An 18,895-nucleotide genomic window follows, 5' to 3' on the forward strand; every position below is an offset into this window, starting at 1 on the left:
ATTTCCACACCTTCTGCGTGTGTTACAAGCATAATTACACATTTGCGGACAACTAACGGACGCTTTGTGGCTTTTACTTGAATATGACAACCTTTTGTTGTCACTAACCTTTCCTGTCATCATTTCTAAATGTCAGTCTAGTCGATCTCACACAGCTGTTGACTGCTGTTGAACATATTCTGAACTGTGATCAAATTACAGACTTGTTCAGTTGTCAACAGAAGACAGATGTTTAGAGTCAAACCCCACGTCACAGATATGCCTCTTCACATAGGACCGATTTTATCACATGACCTCTGTGTTGGCAAAATATGGTAGCTAATATACGGTGGGTTTTTTACTTTGCTAATTTGTCTAGGACGTGGACATCCTGTGCAATTATTACAAATTGCTAGAGGTCCCCAGTTAGTACTAGTCCAGTGCAAATAGGGCTTGAGAAATACAAAAGTTTTCAAAGGGAATTTACTTCATTGGAATAACATTTGTTGACAAAGGTAATGTTTAGAAAAACTAGTTTTGGTCACAAAAACGCAAATTATAATAATTACACTAATATTAAGTTAATTGAATGTTCATAATATAGGCTTGATCACACCACACATCAATTCAATTAATGCTAATTCATTAGCTCAGTTTTCTTTTTTCTGATTTTCTTTTATTTTTCTTATGTCATTTGCAAAACATGAAATGTTTACACACAAAAAATACATACAATTATACACAAACCTTCTAAATATATATAAAAAACAACAAAAATCTTGTGTTTATATTGATAAAAATGTAATATTCAGTTTCCAATTTCCAAAATCGCTATTTACGGATTCTTATAAATATATTTGTCTATGTTATGTCTTTATCAGTATCAGCCACCCAAAAATCCTATTCTTCAGTTTTCTTCCTCTCCGCCACAATCCAGTTTATCAAGCCTGCAACTTTTCTTCCATCTGAAAGTGATGAGGGGAAAGTCTGGTTTATTGTCAGAGATCATGTTGACAAACTGCATGTGTCCATTCAGTCCGAACACACCCTGAAGCTGCTTTCTCTTCCCTCTCACCACCTTCTAACACTCTCACGCTCATCTTTTATTTTCCTCTCACTTCCTCCCTCCTCCTGTCTCCTCATATCTCTTCACATGAAGGCAGTTTTCTCTCTCACCCTCTGATTGATGAACACGCTGCTATTCACGCAGATAATCTGCCTCCAATTACAGATATAGATTCACATGACAGACACACTCTCTGTACTTATTATTCCCTTTACATCCCTCTGCTGTGCATGTGACGTTATGTGTCTGAATTACTTTCCCCTGTGTGACATTGCCGCGCGCTGTGTGACCACACTTCTCCGCTCGCTTACTCTTTTTTTAGTTTTCCTATCTTATTTTTGTCCTCATCCCTCCCTCCGACCTCCTCCGTCTCCACTTCTGCTTCACTTCCCATGACATACTCCCCCCCTTCCTACCAAGCAACCACCACTGTTTCCCCCTCTACTATCTGTCTCTCCGACAGCCTCCCGTTTAACATCCATCCATCACTCTGTTTGTGTTGACGAGGTGTGGAAATATGAAAGGCTGAGAGACAAATGAGAGTGAAGGTGGCGGTATTGGAGGAGGAGGATGAGGAGGGGGGGAGGAGGAAACATATTCAATAAGAGACTTTACTGTGGAGAGAGCAAGGGAGGAGAGCGTCATCTTCCCTCCTCTCTCTACCTCTCTTTCTCCCCCCCTCCCTCTCCCTCTCTCTCTCTCTCTCTCTCTCTCTCTCTCTTTCTCTCTCTTTGCGAGCATGTGTGTTGGTGTGTGCGTCTCCCGTCTCTCCCGGCTCCGCTGTTGTTCGCCGCCGCCACAGATGAGCTGGGAAGAGGAGGGAAAGCGGATGTATCTGGCCAAAGGAAAACGGGAGGAGTTTGGACCGGCATGCGAGACTAACCAGCGGCTCTGATCATCAACGGCTCTCCCTCACTCTCGCTCTCTCTGTGTCTCTCTCTCTTTCGCACACACACACACACGTACAAACACACACGTGCGCTCTCAGACTCACACACACACTCACGCCGGCTGGATGTCTTCTCGCTAGGCTGAACGAGAGAGGTGCTTAGGCTTGTCATTAGTTGGGGGCACGGGAGATCCTGAGAAGCCTGGACGTGTCTGTGTGTCAACCTGCCTGCACACTCACGCATGAGTTGCCGTGTGAGTGTGTGTGTGTGTGTTTTTGAACGGAGATGAGTCGGGATGTTAAATACACAAAGGCAGCCTTGATTGGCTTGCGGTTTAAGTGACTCTCACCTCTCGCTGCGGGTGACACAGAGGACTTACCTCTGGGATTTCTGTCAGTGAAATCGAGCAGACACAGAGGGCAGCGGAGGATGTGTGTGTGTTAGTGTGTGTGTGTGTGGGGAGGAGGGGGGGGGCGCAGTTTGGGATTAGGGTAGAGTGTGTGTGAGAGTGTGTGTTGGGGGTGTAAGAGGAGCTCCAGGCAAGCTGGCAGCCACAGTAACTCTCAGCTCAAGGGAGTCATTGAGAGTGGAGGTGGCGAGGAGAGGGATGCCCTGAGGGAGCATCTTTCTCCTCTGTCTCTTACTCTCAGTAGTAGTTATTTAGGTTGAGGAGATTTTTGCCCCTCTTTGTGTTCTTCCTCTTTGTTGTCAGTTGTTGCTGTTTTTTCTACGTCTTTTTGTCATGTTTCCCGTCAGTGCTGCTGCAGGTCTCCTACTTTTTCGTCTTCGTCTTTTCCCTCACCCTTTTTTCTCTCCGGCTCCTCTGTTGCTTTATCAATATGCTCAGTATGATTATGTGCTGTGAATTCGGGTGTTTTATTGACGTTCCCTCTCTGTCTGTGCAGGTGTGAGTGCACGGGGGGCTCCCTGGCGGAAGGGCTGGAGGGCTGATGATGGATCTAAAGGAGACCTGTGGCAGTCAGGGGAGCCAAGAGAGCTCCAGCCTGCACCCCACCTCCTGGCAGGCCTTCGCTCACACCAGCACGCTGCATGGCCTGCGCTTCATCTTCCCTTATGGTCAACCCAGCGTGCGCCGCTTACTCTGGGCTCTGGCTCTGCTGGCCTGCGTGGGACTGTTAGCCCTGGAGAGCGCCGAGCGCCTGGCCTATTTCCTCTCCTACCCTCATGTGACCAGCTTGGACGCCGTGGTCTCGAGCAGCCTTGTCTTCCCCGCTGTGACCATTTGTAACCTCAACGCCTACCGCTTCAGCCGCCTCACACGCAACGATCTGTACCACGCTGGAGAGCTGCTGGCATTGCTTGATGTGCACCTGACAATCCCCCAGCCGCACCTGGCTGAGCCTGATGTGCTGGCTTTCCTGCAGGAAAAAGCCAACTTCACTGCCTACAAGCCCAAAGCGTTCAGCATGAAAGAGTTCATGGAGAGGGTGGGCCACGACCTCAAAGAGATGATGCTCTACTGCCGCTACCAAGGCCAGGAGTGCAGCCACAGTGACTTCAAAACGGTGAGTCTGCTCATGTCTTCTTTTAAATTCCAGCTCTGGTCTGGGATCAGTTGGGGTCAGAGCGTTTCTGCAGCCTCCCAGCTCTCAGGGGACTCTTTCTTGTGAGGTGCTTGGCTTGCGTGTTCTCAATCTTGAGAGGTCCGAGAGACGGAGGATTTTGCCTGTAAAATGACTTGATGTATGCTGATAGCTGCTCTTTCCCTCCCACGCTGCTACGCTGGGAGTCTCTCGCTGGGTTTCTCTCCTTTGGACTCTTGTGTTCGGCTGCACAGGTTGACTCTCAAAGGTTTGTTCTGCAGATGTATTCTCTGCTGTTGCCTTGTTGTTGTCATGAGTCTTCACATAGTGGCATTGTGCTTGTTGGCACATACATTACTGCAACAGGTCTACAGTATTTTAGCCACTGAAGGCAAAGAATTGTTATGTCTCGGGCCATAGTGAGAAGTAAATTCCCTCAAATCCCTCTGCCACTTTCTTTATTTCTCCAGCACAGGAGCTTTCCTTTTTATTTCACAACAAATCAGAACATCAGAACACAGATCATCGGATAGAGCTGAATAACACACCCTAAAATTTTTTGGCTTATTGCTGCTGGTCATTACTCCCTCTAATCTGGTTTGCTACTGAGTGCAGCGGCCTGTTGTTTTGTTCTGTGTCAGTGCTGTACTGGTTAAACCTGCTAGGTGCTGTTGGTGAAAGTCTATTTTGTTGCACTGATAAAACTAAAATACTGATCATTTTAGGCCTTTACGCTTCAGCAAATACTCTACTTTTTGGCAGACCGAAGCGATCATGTTCTGGCACAAGTTGGTTTGACACAAAACCACTTTTCTGAACACCCACTTGTTGCATACTTAGACTCCCTCAGACTGATTGTTAATTAGGTCCATCAGTGAGTAGGTGAAGAGTACACTGCTTTCAGTATGTGGATGCTAGAAATGGGAATATTGAAGCTTTAATAGCACAGCCTAGTTTCTTTATAAAAAAATGACCTTGTGGATAAAAAACCCATTTTTCTCGTCTTCCTCAATGACAAAATAGATGTTAAAAGACGTTTTTTTATCTTCTAAGATGTCTTGGAAAAGTGTTTTGTGTTATGTGGCGTTTTAAAGGACCAGTTTTTTCAAGGTTTACCTCACCTCTACAAATCATGCAACATTTCTGCAATATTAAAATGCCTGCTGTACACTTCTTGGATGTATTTATTCTACTGTTCCACTGCAGACTGTTGGCAAACTCTTGAGTTGTTTAATTCATCACACTGAACTCAAAGTCTGCATTAGTTCTGTTGGTGTTGCACTATGATTGCCTGGTAATGCAGTTCAAGCGCAGATTGATTCTGAAAAAGACCTCCCAGCATTACCTCATAAAAATGATGCAACCACGACTAGGGCTGGATTTTTTTTTTTTATTGAAGCCAGATCTTGTCAAATCTCTTCAGCCTTCAACATTTACAAGCAACAGAGGGTATACATATTTGATTTGCAGTAAAAACCTATATTTGGTGCACAACCTGTAGCTAAATCCTGCAAATGAAATGATCAGCAGTGACACATTACACAGGTGTTGCGTAGTATCTTTTCACACCTTGCTTTTTTTTTTGTTAAAGCTACTTGACTTTAAATCCTTGAAGTTCAGATTCACTTGACAAGATAAAAATATCAATATGCCTTGTCTAAAGCTATAAAGAGGCGATTTTGTGCCCTGAAAATGACGTGATTCATCAATTAGATTGTGGTTTAGGACTGGTGTTTCTATGTTAATAGCAGTACAGAATGAAGTGTTTCTGCCATCAGTTCCATTTTTTCAGTCACTATTTTTTTTTATTTCCCTAGAAAACCTGGCATCCTGGTCAGGATCAATCCGTTAATCACAATCAATCTTTTTGGCTGAGTACAGATGCCAGCTTGGAGGGAGGACATTAACAAGACAGCAGCCAATCGTTTCATTTTGGCCTCTTGTAATCTGCCACATGTTGTGCTTGTAAGCGTCACTATCCAACTAAGAATGAGAGGCTTGCTAGCGTTACCTGAATGTTTTGTACGGTGCTCTGTACTGCTTTAATGGAGATATAAAAGATTCAGTAAGGGGTTCTTTAGTGTCAGATAAAGCTGCAACTATCGATTGATTTTAATTATCACTTCAGCTCTACAGAAGTCGGCTGATTACACCGTTCATCACTTACTGCTAATTGTGTTGGCTCTACACCTTTTCACTTGCATTCACTAGCTTAGCCTAGCACCTCTTGGGTGTGTCACTCTCACACATGCAGTACAAAGTACAGCTTGTTACTGTTCTGATTTTACAACCTTGAGGTTATATCCTGTTTTTACACTTTCATCTGAGTTACGTTTCTACCCTTCTGCAGCAGGTCCTGTCCCAAGAGTGTCACTCAGTGTCTGACAAAAAGGTTCTGACATAATTTCCACGTTCCACATCCGTGGAGAGCTGTGGACCGGCTCCATTCATACTGTAATGAGCCCAAGTGGAGCCTATGTATGGGAAAAACTAGGCATAACACCGACAGCCACTTTAAAGGAGGACTGTTTTCTTGTATGTTACTCAATGTATATGATGACATCATGAATCAATGAACACAACTAGTTTGACAGTCGTTAATAATATGACATAGGTTGGATGTTTTTTCCATTTGAAAACTGTTTAACCACTGACGTGATCTATATTCAATGATAAATCAGAGTCGGCTACATTACGAGTTAAAAGAACAGATAAAGTAAATGCCAAGTTACTTAAATGCTAAACTAAATAACTTCAGAAACGTATGACTTCATGTTAATTCCTGTCTGTTTCTATTCAACAACTGCTCCAACAAAATCCAAACTATACTAAGGCTACTAAATCGCTAAAATAAAAACATGCTCTCATACCAGTATTTTGTATTTTATTTTGATAAATTTGATAAGCAAATATTTGTAATTTGTAACAAGATACTTTCCAATGTATTTGTGCCCATCTACGATTGTGAGATAATACATTTTTAATCAATTCTTAGTAGCATTAATCATTAATATCCGTAGTATTTATTTTTGCACAGCATCGTGTAATGGGCAGTTGCTCAACTAGCAGCCTGACTTTCTTTTTAAAGCATGCAAACACATTACAGCTGATGCAGAATCTTATTAACGAGATGTTCCTTTCGTTTGTCTACCTCAAAACTGACCAGCGATGCATGCAAACGACACTGTGGAGCTGCCCCCAGGATCTGATCTGCTGTGACAGGCTCCACGTTTTGTAGAAAGTAAACTCTGACATCATTAACAGAGCACATCAGCAGCATTTTTTTTGCCTCATCTCTTGTTTAAAGCTTCTAGACCCGTTAGTGTTCGATTGATATCTGCATATTTCATCCTGAGAGATACTCAATGCAGAGACACTGATTGGAAAAGCAACAATGCTTGATCACGTGTTGGCTCTAGTGATTTTGCTATTCATGCCTTCAGATGGATGCTTCCCCTGGAGTTCCCCTGCGTATTGCAGTGAACCAAAGCGAAGCTACAAGTGAGCAGTTCCCTGCTTGACTCTGCCAGGAGAACATGTGATTTCAATAATTTTATTCTGTTGAATTTTCAGGGAGTTAATGCGAAGCTAGCATGGCTCTGTCACCGCCAATGAGTCTCTGTTTGACTCTCCTTAGTAACTGTCTTGCATGCTGTGTGGCACGCCTTTGACCCCAAGCTGGGTTCAAACATAATCATGTTGACAGAGAGGCTACTAGAAGGCACTGTCATCCTCTTTGCCCTCTGCCTGTTGCTGCTGCTGAGCTCCTCCTGACTTCCTCTCTGTCGACTCGCTCCGTCTCTCCTCTCTCTGTCACTGCAGCGACACACCTTCATATCTCCGGCGCCTTCTGAGGGGAATGGAAAAAAAACAACAAAAAAAGACATACAAAACAGCCCCCCCCCAAAAAAATAGAAAAACACATGCGTGAATGGGCACAGACACATAAGCAGACACACCAATACACGTGAATGAGCACACATACACAGAGGCGCAACATTACCATGACACTCCTGGGACCCGAGTCAGCGTTTGACTGACACTGTGATGAATGACCGTAGGGAGGGTTGTGGGGACACGGGAGTCAGTGTGATGTGACTGATGGAACTGGAGCGAGTGCTGCACAAAAAGGGAAACGGCATCAGTGTGCACATTTCCGCTTACATGCATGTGTTACAGTATGTGTCACCTCACTTAGGTTTTTATTTTTAGCATTTTCTTGTTAATTTATGTTCATATGTGAGCACATCTGCAACCCACCTGCCACCATTCTTCCTAAATAAGCACTTTGATACACTTGCTTTTTCAAGGATGGCAAGAAAATGAGGGCATGTCTCCAAAGCCAAATGCAGAGCTGGTGAACAATACAAATGCCTGCTTTCAATCCAGCATCTGCGCAAGGATGCTGACTGGACAGCTCCATCCCAGTTAGGAAGGTGTGACTGTGGATCAGTAAAAAATCGTTACAGGCTTTGGTGCTGAAGGGAAACGTCCGGATAATCCAATTTAATTCTATTGGCTGTCATAGAAACAGTGACAGCGTTACATAGTATGTACACCAAAGAGCATGTAAATAATGACATTTAAGGGATTTTGAGGAATTATCTGTATCGATCCAGTCTCAAAAATCAATTATTGTTCGGGCTATATTGATGCTACACTCTTAAAGACTCGCTTCTGATTTATAGGTATCGTTTGAAATGTTTCGATACTAGTGCTGATTTGATACGAGTTTAATCACCAATTTCACCTCAATTTGAGAAACATAGGGTTTCTCTTTAACATCCAGCATTGGGTTTCATGCCCCTCCAGTCCTGAAACGCTGTGGTTAAATGGTCAGGATGGACTTTGGCCTCTTAAAGCCTATATTATTCTTAACTGTTGTTCCTAATTTTAGATTTCATGTAGCACAAAGGGGGATTTCGTTGCTCTGAACCTCTGTGTTACTGGCTGAACCTTATGGGCAACCTGTGTATGACGCTGTCAAGCGTATTTGTTGTGGGAAGTGAGGTGGTGAGTTTTTGGGAGAAGTACCAGCACGTTGCTGCAGCCGCAGAAAAGTCCATGGTGTTGAGAGTACTTTTGTCAGCTGTAGTGTCTAGATAAGATCAGATCACAGTTTTTTGTATACTGAATGATTGTATCGTGTTCACTGCCACAGAGGAGGGATAAAGTCTGTGTTCATGCAATGTTACTATGATGCCTTCCAGCATTATTCACAGCAGAGTTGGTTTAGTCTGCGAAAAAGTGGTTCCCAACAACATTTTTATTTAGCTGCACCTAATAATACATTTTAATTCAATTTAACAGAAACACTCATGATGTAGCCTCGTCATAGAATGGTAAGGCCAGACAGCCACAGGCAAAACAGGAACCGAGGATGCAGAAGATTTCAAAGTTGGGGACAGAAGGCTGGTGTGTTTACCGGGAATCAGACGAGACAAGTAGGTCAGATACAGGCAGGGTCAGCAACAGGAAATCAGTCCAGTGTCTTGCATTGCGGTGGTGAAGGACAACCTGGCAATAAGTGTCTGTGAGGCTGGGGTATATATACTGGGTTAACTTGTGATCAGGACCAGCTGTAAGACCAGGTGAGTGGAGGTGGATTGGTAAGCTTGAATGGCTGGTTGACTGGGCAGGCAGAAGTGAGCAAGTGACCAGTAATGCAGATCAATCATGCAAAGTGACAACTGTGTTAGTTTTCCATTCCCTAAGCAGCAGGATGTGTTTGAGTTAATTTGCCTCACTTGACATCGCACGTTGTGCGATGTGACAATGCTGGAACGATATCTTGTGCAGCCCTAACGTGTTTAACCCGAGTGGGTGCCAATGCTTGTGAATCTTTCTGCCAAAAAGCCAAACTTCTCTGATGGGAAAAAATGTCTAAACAGATACAGCTGCACGGAAAGTTATCCTAAAAAAAAAAGACAGTCTAAATTAGATCTGCCACATATAAACAAAGTAAAACAGTATGAAATTGTGTTGTCCTTTAAGGTCAGTTTATTCAGTCATGAAGACAAAGATAGTTTGTTTATTTAGTTTGTTTAGGCATAAACAAAATCAGTTAGTGAAGATCTTTCTCTTCTGATTAAAAGTTCTTCAGAGACATCATAGTCAGGACAAAACTACCCAGCCCTACAGTATATATTACATATATATTACATGTATTTTACAATATCATCACATTCAACATTGAACAAATGTTCTTTCCCACAGAGCTTAATAGCAACCTCACCTAAAATAAAGACCATCTGTGCTCCCATCATGGAACATTAATACACTTCGAAAGAGCAAAGGCCGACAATCACGTGTTTAATGAGAGTGATGATCGTTTAGGTAGTCATCCATCATCATCTATTAACTAAATTGATCAGGCGACAAGATGTCTCAGGATCTGGGTGCCTTCTCACTTCACCTCCATCATGCGTCCTGCATACTTGAATAAGTGGACTCCTCCTGGCCTGTGTTTGTTTTGCCGTGTGTGATTACAACCATGATTAAATGTTGATTGATCACACTGACAAGCCACATCAGTGTCTGCCAGACTGAATCAGTTCAGTGTGCCTGGGCTGCACCCGCTGCATGCTTCAGTTATATATATAAATACCCTGGGAGCGCTGCAGGCAAGGGAGGACCCTATCACACTCTCAGCCTTAATGTGAAAGCTGATAGCAGCCAGACCCTGAGCTCTGTATCACACAGACACTAATTAGCCACTGGTCTATTCTTCTGACCAGAGCCTTGTTGGAGCAGCACTGCAAATGTAATGGTTCTGGCTGTTTACAGCAGCAACAATTAGCCATTACACACAACCTGTGGCCTTAGTACTTGAGTGGCTGATTATTGCATGGCTAGATTCTCCTCGCTCTCGCCAGCAGAGCAGCACAAGACTACTGTCTGTTAGCCATCGGGGAGGATTGTGTGCTTTCTAATCTGTCCTCCTCCCTCCTCCTCCTCCTCCTCTTCCTCCCCTGGCCACTCCATCTCACTAACTGCATTTTATCACTTTTGGATTCATTTCTCAATGTTTGAAAGCCCAATGCATCACATTAGGTTGTAGTGGATTTTCTGTATTAATCACTAATGTGGCATTACCATGGCATTTTACATTCCCGGCAGGCATGATGTCTGAGTGTCTTAAAGGGCATGGAAAGCACCGCTGCCACCCACAAGCCCGCCTCTCTAAAACACCCCGGAGAGGCGGTGGCAACCTGTGCTATTTAACCAGCTTGGAAGAAAAGCTGGAGTGCAGCCACAGACAGACAGCTCAGTGTGGATAGCGCTCATGTGGTAGACACTGCAGCTGTCTGCAGTGGTGGATTATGGTAGGCTGATGATATACTGTGTGTTGTGGTGAGGCTTAAAGGAGCAGTAATTTTCCCTGAAGGGGTTTCCTCACGCTCAAACAACTGCTCCGGATTCTGGGCTGTACTGGAAATTATCGGTTTAGTGATTAATGAGATGACTAATTTGAGTGATGTGTTGGAACAACGTATGCGATTTGTTTCCTGTCCAATAGAAAATAAGCATCTTAAGTGCATATAAAGTCAGAGGTTTCATCATGAAATGGTGACACAAATTTTCCTTAGCTCTAGTTGCAAATGGTGTACACAATGTAGTAGAACTGCAGCGATCTATTAGTTCTCAACTTATAAATTAATTGCCAACTATTTTGATAATCGTTTAACTTTCGGTGTATTTCTTTTTGATACCGCACAATACTTAAATGTGAGTATTTTCTGGTTTCTTTACTCCTCTATAAACAAACAAACAAATACAACAACAAATAAACGGAATATCTTTGGGTTGTGTAAAAATCAAGACACTAGAGAACGACATCTCGGGTTTTGGGAAACAGTGACATTTAACAGACCAAATAACTAATCGATTAATCTAGAAAATAATTGGCAGATTAATCGACAATGAAAATAAACATTTGTTGCAGCCCTACAATGCCCTGATCTCAACTTGCCAGGATGTATAGGGACTATAGTGAAACCTGGAGCCAGTGAATGCAGCACTCCTCTACTTCCTTGGCAAACTAAGTAGGTGTGAATGTAGCAATTTACATTGTGGCCTTTGTGAGAATGGGTTGGACACCCTAGACTACATAGCACTTTCAGTACTTTTGACAGATTGTGATACTTTGGTTGTTTCCAAAAAAAGTCATGAATCTGCCTCAGCCTGATCAGAGTCCAATACTATTAAACCATTTCTATATATTTTCCACCTACATAGCTATACTATGCCCTATCGTATATGAGATAACATAATTGTCCTGTGGTATTTATGGGACATAAGTGTTCGTATGGATCTGTTGTAGCAGGAGGAACTATGCACCATTTAGAAAAACTTCCTTTATTCTCAGCATGAACAAACTATTAAAGTTCAAATACTGTTTCAACCAAGAGCAGCACTTTAGAGGTGTGGTTCACCTTAAAGTGCAGCCAGAATAGCCATTAAACAACCCTTCAGTTGGAATGCATCAAATTATTTTGTGCACTTCACTGTGCAGTTAACGGAGCACAGTGTGATTGAACAGCGGTTTGGAAATGAGGACTTTATGAAGTCAATACCAATTCCCCCAAAAAATGCCTGGATCAGCCCAACTGCTGACCTTGTAGCTCGCTAATATATATGTTTGCTGGCCTAGTTAATCACCTAGTAGTGGCAATGCAGAAAATGATAGGTTTGTGGCAGAGACAGACAGCTGTGTCAGTGACTGAGGAGAGGAGAAGTCAGGCCATGAAGCAGTGCTGTGAGTCTGGATGTTGGCTTGCAGTCACACCAGCAAAGACAGAAGAGGAAGTTGGAAGAGAGGAGAGGAGTACGGCCCATTACCTCAGCAGCCTGTCTGAAGACCTACTTCATCATGGCCACAGGAGGAGGAGGAGGAGGAGGAGGAGGAGAAGGAGTGTGTGTGTGTTTGTTCAGGAGTGTGCGTTTTAATGTGCTGGAGGGTTTGTTTATATTTTCATGTGTATGGGGGTTTGTGTTATAATGTGCTGTCACATGCAGTCAGTCTTGCTTGGATCTGCATGTGCGAGTATGCCAGTTTCTTTCACAAGATATTGGCTCATGACCATAAAATCATAGGTCAAGCGACTAGTTAACATGAATTTTCTTGATCTGTTTGGCTGCTGCAGAGTGAAAATTGTGAGCTGTTTGCACCAGGAGTTACCTTCCAAGAAACAAAAAAACATTTTGCCTTTCATGATGATGGTCTGGATATTGGTCTGCTGAGGAAATCCTCTTTTCGCTGACCTCTGCAGACAGAGCAGTCTCCTGGGACATGATGAGTACAGTGGCTTGCTCTAAGGCTGCTCAACTTTACTATTTACACAACATTTGTATTTCTGTTGAAACTGTAAGTTTTACATGAGCGCTTATTTTGAAGGTGACTAACCTGAATAACATGTAAAGAAAATTCAGAATTATAGGCTACTTACTTCATTAGAGTGAAGCACATCAGAGAGAATTGATGTTTTGGTGAGAAATTAATAAAATGTTTTTTTGACTATTCAGTACCAGCATCTGTGTGATCCATCTCAGAACATAAACAATACAAAAACAACAACATAAATCTGCCTGCAGAGCATTACAGTGGTCCCCCTATCCCCCTAATAATTTGTTTTCACATAGCAGCTCTAAGACAGGGCACTTCCTGAATGTGGCAGACATGACAAACATGACTCTGCTGCAGATACTTCTCCCACAGTTGGAAAGCAAAGCTGACGGCGCTTCCTCAAAACAGATCTCACACACATCGTGCGTCTTGTCCAGTTTATGCGTCCAAACAAGTTCATAAGATCGGATAGAATCGGAAATGTGCTCACCAACCGACCAGAATCTCCAATCTGCTTCCTGCTTGGAAAAGGGTTGTAAGAAAGTTAGATGTGCTTTAAGATTTTTTTCAGGTTCGGGGTCATTAGCCCCCAAATATAGTTTTAGTCTTTCTCAACAGCTGGCAACTGAAACTTCAGCTCTGTTGAGTGGTGAGTTAAAGTTGAGAGTTTGACTTAGAATGACTTTAATAGTTCACTGTGTGTAGGCGAAAGCAATTTGAGCTTAGTGGTGGCGATAATAAATATTTAGCTGGTAACAATAAATCAAATGACAGTGGAGAACAATGGAGTCACTTGTAGTGATGAATTACCACCTTATTACCATCATCTGCAGCTACGTTCAGCTTTACAGAGTTAAAAGTAAATTTCATCTTATTGTTTAGCAGTTTCTGTGTTATTTTGTTGTTTTAATCCATTAGTTCAGATCCAAGCCCCTTAACTTGCTGTGTTGCCTCATGATGTGCTAGGACTTTATAACTGAAATGACCAGGATGCTTAACTTATTTTTTTTTTTTTGTTGACGGTGTGAAAAAATTATATTTTCTCATCACTAAGTGTGAATAAAGACCTTCAAGTGTCAGACTTAAAGGTAAAACACAGAGGTGTGTGAGTCAGCTGCTCTGCAAGTGGCTGAATCAAATGTAACTGGGTGGAGGAGTGTTTATAAAATTGAAAAGTATCTCCAGATAATGAAAAGCAACATGCAGTCAGCTTTTCTGCTTTTTAAATGTAGATGGTAGCAACATAAATAATTCTTCTGTCACTTGCTGACAGCTCTGTGGATTTTATCTACACTGTGGTCAAACATTTGATTTCATGCTGTCTGCACTCGTACTTTGCCTCCTGCTCTCTCTGTGTCCTGCTCTGTTTCTTTATTACCTTTTATGTCTCAGTCCTCTTTCCCTCTCCATAATTTACCACACACTCTCTGACCTGAGTGTGAGATGCTCAAACCTGACTGGCTCTTGCTAAAAACTCACATGCCTTCCTTAAACAGGCTGACAGTCTCTTTTAGACTCCCGTTTTGTCCACCTGTCTTTCTCTGTTTAATCTCTTTAAGCTGCCCAGGAGCTCTTTTGATCTCGGCGTTCACATTCACCTGAGAGCTGTGTGCCCTGGGCCTCATGGGTCTGTTTGCCGGGAAAGGAGGTTTAGCGGCTTTAATTGAAAGTGACCACAGCTTAAATGGATACCTCAATATGCTGAGTTGGGTTGTGTTTTGTCATCTGTTGTAGCAGGAGGAACTATGCACCATTTAGAAAAACTTGCTGATATGCTGAGATGGGTTGTGTTTTGTCATTTTCACTAAGCACTAATCACATTTCGGGAGGATTTCTTGCGTGCTTCTGCTGGAATCAAATGCACAAGCTCACAAAAGACTGGTTTGTGATTTAGTCATTTAATCAAGGCTTACATTCTGCGAAATGTTAGGATGCTTCCTTTCTACAAGTCCTTATTGAAAAATGCAGAGAATATTAAAAGAGATTCTGTAATTTGCAATATGGATGCACAATGTGACCTCTCAGTCTGCTGAGATACAAGAATAAAGCTTTAAATGTCAAGATATCCCTTCAACAGCTCCACCTGCCAGCGCCGGCCCCGTCCTCTCTTCAGGTACGGCCGCTGTCGTCCTCCTGGAAAGGATCTCACATTGGTGTCAGGACAATGTGCGCTCTTTTTGTCAAAATGACACTTGTGTGCAGGACAGCATGACTTGAAATTGCAGACATTGGCCTCATGAGGCCAAAGTTGGATTGATTCTCTGTCTTAGCTATTTCTTTGTTTGACCAGAGTCTTTCTTTTCACTGTATGTTGGGCTATATGGGTCTGTGTGGAATAATACTCTGCAGTCGACTGACTTTATCATATACACTGATTAGCCACAACATTAAAATGACTTACAGGTTAAGTGGATTTATCATCTGGTAACAATGTTCTGCTGGGAAAACTTGGGTCCTGGCATTCATGTGGGTGCCACTTGACATGCAGCACCCAGCCCATACACCGTTGCAAAGTACACTCCCTCATGGCAATTTCACTCCCAGATGGCAGTGACTGCCACTGCATGATAAAGCTGCTCAGGATTGGCCCGAAAGAGCTCAGTGTGCCAACCTGGCCCCCCCCAACTCCCAATCCGATCAAGCATTCTTGAACAAGTCCAGTCTATGGAGCCCCCGCTGTGAATTTGACTTTAAGGGGTGTCCTGTGGTTTCTGGCACTAGGGCTTTGGTGGTGGATCCTCTACATCTATTAGTTGTACTGCTCCACATCTGATTAAGCTTTTTGATAAACCACAGAAAAGGAAAGTAGTGTAGTGAGTATTGCTTTCAATGTAACCTGTGCATGTGGCCATGTAAAGTAACCAGCTTGTACATTTTATTAAACCCAGGTGTAAAACACAACCTGACTGTCTTGCTGTCACAAGTTAGTCTTGAGAAAAGTTGTATCTGCTTTTTATTCCGCCTCTTACTCTTTGTGTTGTGAGAGGTTGACCCCAAAACTCGATGTTTACTGCTGTTTTAAATTTTAAAATTTTGTTCTGCTGAGACCTAGTAATGTCTCACTTCCAGCTGCTTTCACTGCATTCCTTATTGGTTTGCCAGCTGCACTGTAGGGGCATAAAGCAAAGCCTGCATGAACAACAGTGTGGTTAATGTTTGTTTGTGTAATTAGAAACAGCTGAATGAATGGACTGTATTTTTCTGTCCTGCGTCTTCTTAATCGTCTTCCCTTTTTCTGCTACAGTCTCCCCAGACCTTACCTTCAGATGAACACTCTGCACCAGCTACAAAAAACCTTGTTACCATGGGGACACTGGGGATAAACAACACAGCAGTATGAAAACACAAGTTGATGGCACAAACAGCACACGGCATGTCCCCATTTCCTCACTTAGAGGAGGCGTAGTTTTGGCAGTGGTGAGTTTGAAGCATTCTCCTCATGAAATGCTGGTGTTTACTGAACATCCCGGAGAAAGACAAAACCTTCCGATAGCAGACTGATCTTTTGTTTGATACGCCGTCTTCTCACCTTCCATACCATAGGCAAGTGTTCGCCTCAAGTATCCTTTGAGAGCTCATTTGACTGGATATTTTACCAAGGCTAATCTTTTCTTACAACCCTGAATCTTAACTACTAGTTGTTGTTTCTTTGAATAACAATATCATATTTTAAATAAAACATTCAAATCTGGTGTGCCAGAAAATCAGTAACAGTAACATGAAAATAGCTGCCAAAATAGCCTTGTTTCTGCAAATTAAACATGAATGAGCAGCAGTGTAGAAGTGGAAACAAGTGCGTGAACTTTTTTTCTTTCTGTTTACCTGTGTTGTCGATTCAGTCTTTCTCAGTCAAATAATCTCACTAAGTTTGTGCCAGTCCTGCTTTCTTTACCGTCGATCCTCAGCATTCACACTCCGTCCTGCTTTGGCAGTTGCTGCCTTGCTTTCCCTCCACATTCATTATTCAAGGAGCAGTTGCTTGGATGTCCACAAATCTGGATCCAAACTTGATCCTAAGATACCACATGCAGCACTGTGGGGCTTACTAGTACCATTAGTAACTGTCTCCATCATGTCTCGTTACAACACTTCCCGTACTGCTGGCAGTGATACTGGCTGGTGTACCTGACGAGATGAGTGCATCCCTGTGAAGGGAATGTGCCAGCTCATTGTCAGCGTCAGCTGAGATGCAGGGAGGACGGCGGTTGTAGCGACTTGACTTGTTATGAATATGTGCTGACAGCAGGCGAGCAGCAGAGGCAGTGTTTGATCTGGGATCTACATAGAGATTTTGTCAGCATGAGGACAGGCGGGGACGGAGGGGTAGAGCAGGGTGAGCTCAGTTTGGACGTGTGTGTTAATGTTACAGCAGGCTGGAAGAAGGCCGCTGACACCAAAAGTGGTGACATCTCACGCCTGGCTGACTGCATGAAAGGGCTGGAACATGTAGAGTTGGTGAAAGTTGTGTGGTTGTATGTGTAATAAACAGAGAAAGAGAGCCAGCAGTTCAGTGTGTGAGTGTGAGGAAGTTCAGCTGGCAGTATAAGCATTGTGTTGTATGCTTCAAAGTTTGTTACACGAGAAGGCTGCAACTAAAAGTTATTGCATTATCAGTTGAACTGTGAATTACTTTTCAGTTAATCTTTTTAGGTTTGCAAAGGACTTCTTCGTACATACCAGCACTTCTCAATCACTACTTTTTTCTGCCCTCTCCATATCACACAGACAGCATGCTGCTCCCCAGATCATAATTTAAAGTGATTGTTTCAACATCTGTTCTGTTTTTCTGCATGCCACGAGCAAATCTGGCAAGAAAACACACTGATAATCTGTTAGAAATACTGTTGCTGCTGTTTGTAATTGTGTTTTTAAGTATTTATTCCACAAACAGACACACATGCTGCAGGCAGCAGAGAAACTCCTCCCCACAGATCATCATACAAGTCTATGGTCCTTTTGACTTTATAGTTGCACGAGCAGTAACATGACTGAACTGAAGAGTACAACGCTTATTTTGTCTCCTACTTCAAACACTGGGTATTACTGTCATATAAGACGAGGAAAAGCAGCAAATCCTCACATTTAAAAAGTTGAAACCAGAAAGTTTTTTTTTAAGCTTTGTGCTTGCAAAGTGACTGAAACAATTAGTTATCGGAACAGTTCAATTATTCCGTTTGACTAATGAATGAATTGGCTAATGTAGCTTTAATCTCTTTGGTCTTTGTTATGTCAGAAGAAAGTGAGAAATACCCTTCATCATTTCCCGGAGCCTGATTTTTTCCAACTCTGTTCTTGATTCCATCGACATCAGTGCTGATGATATCAAATACTGCAGCCTCATCATTCATTCCAGTGAAGCTGCTCTGCTGGTGCAAATACAGAGGTACAGACATTGGAACATTTAATGCGTCCCAGTTACATAAAATGAGAGAAAACACTGAATACACATACAAGTGTGACATATACTTGTATATAGAGTATGTACCGACACTGCAACTTTGTGACCTTGCAACTTTGAAGTGTAATTTGAACACTTGAATCGTCAGGATGGGAAAGAATCATTGCTGCTATGATAACGTTCCAGAGTTGAAATTGAAATTGTTCCCAGTGTTTCCCACAGGATTTCATGAGGCTGGTGGGCAGACCTCGGGCATTCTCCCCCTAAAGAAAATGTTGCACATTTTAAAGTCAAATGCATCAATCTGATGAACTTTTAGAGCAAAACTAAGAGGCACTATCATGACTAACATGAACATAAAACAGAGACTGTAAGAAATATAAAATGTAGAAAATAAAAAAAGTGTAGCACTGAGCTTTGGTTCTGCTCCCTTTTTAATTAGTGCAGTCCCAAAAATGTCAATAGCAATCCACTTGTTCCTTGCATTAGTCCAGAGTTGTAATTGAATCTTGACTGAGAGACTGCATAATCAGGGTCTTATTTTAAAATGATATATTCCTGTGAGGAGTGCCATCAAGCCTATATATTTTCTGGATTCGTCTCGTCCACATTGAGGTTGCTGTTGGAAAAAGTGAGTTTCATGTCATGCTCATGCATATGAACGCATGTTCA

General features: G+C 42.6%; 1 protein-coding gene across 1 annotated transcript in view; it reads left to right on the forward strand.

The window, feature by feature from the left end:
• Window positions 1–2,888: 2,888 nt before the first annotated feature.
• The window catches only part of asic2 (acid-sensing (proton-gated) ion channel 2), a 362,875-nt gene continuing 346,868 nt past the window's right edge, over window positions 2,889–18,895 (forward strand). Inside the window, exon 1 of the mRNA XM_073494605.1 lies at window positions 2,889–3,461. Coding sequence (XP_073350706.1) covers window positions 2,889–3,461 — 573 coding nt within the window. The remainder of the gene's footprint in view (window positions 3,462–18,895) is intronic.

Source organism: Pagrus major, chromosome 23 (genome assembly GCF_040436345.1).
Source record: "Pagrus major chromosome 23, Pma_NU_1.0".
Classification (NCBI taxonomy): domain Eukaryota; kingdom Metazoa; phylum Chordata; class Actinopteri; order Spariformes; family Sparidae; genus Pagrus; species Pagrus major.